This window comes from Glycine soja, chromosome 19 (genome assembly GCF_004193775.1).
Source record: "Glycine soja cultivar W05 chromosome 19, ASM419377v2, whole genome shotgun sequence".
NCBI lineage: Eukaryota > Viridiplantae > Streptophyta > Magnoliopsida > Fabales > Fabaceae > Glycine > Glycine soja.
Window position 1 is genome coordinate 6,976,598 of NC_041020.1, and position 2,941 is coordinate 6,979,538.

General features: G+C 31.8%; 1 protein-coding gene across 1 annotated transcript; it reads left to right on the plus strand.

Moving 5' to 3' along the window:
- Positions 1–807: 807 nt before the first annotated feature.
- Positions 808–2,247, plus strand: LOC114398173. The gene has a single exon (XM_028360333.1). The coding sequence runs from the start codon at positions 902–904 to the stop codon at positions 1,970–1,972; it is 1,071 nt and encodes a 356-aa protein (XP_028216134.1). The 5' UTR covers positions 808–901; the 3' UTR covers positions 1,973–2,247.
- Positions 2,248–2,941: the final 694 nt, after the last annotated feature.

Here is a 2,941-nt window from a genome sequence, read left to right on the forward strand (position 1 = left end):
AAATTAAGGTAAGATATTGTTATTACCTCAATTAAATATTTTAGAAATGAATGCACAGGTAATAAATGCTACCAGATTGAATTTATTACAATTTTGATTATAAGTTCAATTTTCTCAATCATAGATTTTTTGTTTACAGAAAGAATCATAGATTTATATTGATTCCCTTATTTGAACAATAAAGATTTATATGGTGAAGAAGAGATTTATTAGATGACCGTCAAAAAAAGAAAAAGATTTATTACATGTAATAACTGATACGGTATGGTAAGAAGAGAGAAATAATCTAATTAATAGATAGAAAAATAATTATAATTAATCATGTAAATATTATAATAATTACCTATTAATTACATCAATGATAACCAATTTATTCTAAAATTTATTACACTCAAATCAATCAATACAACCTCTAAATATTGCATTGAAATTTATATTAGATTAAATTAAAATTAATTTGTAAAAAGATTTAATTTAAGATACCAAATGTTGTAATCAATCAATTATATCAATAACAAATTGATTTGATTTCGTGGAGGATACTTTAGGTTGGGTGTTAAATATATCACTAATCAGGGCAAGACAGGGAGAAAGAACCTATCAGAGCATATTCTTGTTTTTTTTTTTACCGTTGGCGGAAGGTGATTAATTTTTGTTGGAGAGTCTGAGCGTACACACAAGATAATTATTCTCTTCCCAATATAATTTATTTTATATCTAAGGGTCAATCAGGAATCGAATTCTAGACCACTTGATTAAGGACCGGATACAAGTCATAATCACTTCTCTCATCAGTTGTTGGTATTGAAATCTGTTGTTTATGGCTTTATTTAGTTTAATGTTATAGACCAGGTACTATCTTATTGACAGATTTTTTATGTATGTGGTTGTTTTGTAGAAAATGGGTCGTGCAAGAATAACCTTGAAACTCATCTCAAATGAGAGATCTCGTAGGTTAACTTTCAAGTCCAGAAGGGAAATACTTATCAAGAAAACCTCTGAATTTTCCACCTTGTGTGGAGTTGAAGCCTGCTTGATTGTGTACGATAATGGCAATGGAGATGTTGCACCAGTAACTTGGCCAAAAGAACCTGTATTGGTACACCCCATCCTTCAAAAGTATGAGTCTCAGAAGAATGAGAGACCTCCCAAGACCTTTGGTATTGAAGACTTTTTGGAGAATAGGAAGAACATGGTTGAAGCTGACATTTCCAAAGTGCATAAACAGATCAGTAACATCAAGTATCCAACTTGGGATCCAAGTTTCACAAACATGGAAGAGAAGCAATTGAAGGCTTTCATTACTCAGGTGAATGCTAAGATTATGGCTTGTGATCATGTGTTGCAAAACAAGCATCAAAGTAAAGCCAACAACATCATGCAAAACATGGCTTGGGGAAGTGCTTCCTCCTCCCATATTCCAAGCCAAATCACCCCAACTCCTAACAATAATGGGAGGGTGTATGTTACAAATCCAATAAATCAGTTTGATGGAGCTAGTAATCATGGAATGAACATGCAACAAGTTGATGCTTGCTATGGTTACATTCCCACAATGGCTCAAGAAAGTACTAATTCTACCTCCTCATATCCAAGGCAATTCAATTGCTTGCAAAACATCCCTCAAAGCCAACCCATATTTGAAGATTTAAAGCCACTTGATTATAAGAATGAGATGGTAGATTTTAGTTATCAAGTTGATGTGCCACTAGATTCAACTAATCAACTTGGTGTGTATGCGGACTGGACTAATAATCAATTCGGTGACTTTGAGGACTGGATTAATCGACCTATTGATGGGTCTAATCAACCAGTTAATGGTGATCTTGTGGGTTTGGACAATAAACCTAATGAATCTATCTTGCAAAATATTCCTGTTCAATATCAGAATAAGCAACAAGGAGGAGCTTTGCATGTCTTGCCACCACCATTGAATGGATTTCAAACAGATTGCTATAATGTGAATTTCTGAATGGCTAGCTTTGAGTAGACTTTGATTTTGATGCTCTTATTATTTAGTTTAGTATATTAGTTCTAGGCATTTATATTATATGCCTGAAAGTGCATTAATTTTGGTTGGAAAAGTAGGTTTTATGTTGGCAGAAAGTGCAGGTTTTGTTTTCATGTATATGTAGTTTCAGAGTATTATCTATACTGTTTAGTATTTCTTCTAAATATTTATGTAGCTGAAGTTTAATTATACTGTTATTAGCTGCTGTTATCATATAGACGCTGGGGTTGTGTTTTGAGAAATGGTGAATGTTTGGTGAATTTATGCGTTCAGCTAATAGTTTTTGTGTAGGAGCTATGATGCATTGCTAGGTGGTAAATTTGAGAAATCATGTTTATCTATTTGAGGTTGTAACTCTTCCTTCTGTTTTGGTTTGGATCACATCTTGTGTCTTATTCGAGACTTCTAATAAATTTTCTCTTTTGCTGCTAAAAAAAGTAAAATAAAAATATTATTAGACTTTATGTCTTTCCTAGATGAACATTAAAATTTTCAAAGAAAAAGTTAAATAAATAACATCTTAAGGTGACCTTTTAATAGTGTATATGTGCATGGAACTTTTATTTAGAAGTTATAAAGCAGCAAATTTATATTTTGCAGCTGGAAAATTGCTGAAAGTTTTGTGGCAAGGTCAATTACCGTTAGTCGATTTAGCTGTTTGGCAAATGGTTATTTGCTAGGGTTGAAGTTAGTTTTTGGACCAATATGAATGTTCAAATACTCTGAATTTGTTTATGGCACCCAGTTGAGTGATGGTTTTTCATCAGTGTGTTAATTTGAGTAATATGCATTTTTTTTTTTCTTCAGTGTGTTAATTACAATATAATGTAGTTGAAAGTTGATGATTTTTCGTGACCTAACCATATATAAATGTGTTTGAAAATAAAAATATTCAAGATGTCTGTTCAATAAAAAAAAAAAACAAAATAT

Excerpts from the sequence above, each read along its gene's own strand:
- LOC114398173 (XM_028360333.1), top strand. The coding sequence starts at position 902 with ATGGGTCGTGCAAGAATAACCTTGAAACTCATCTCAAATGAGAGATCT.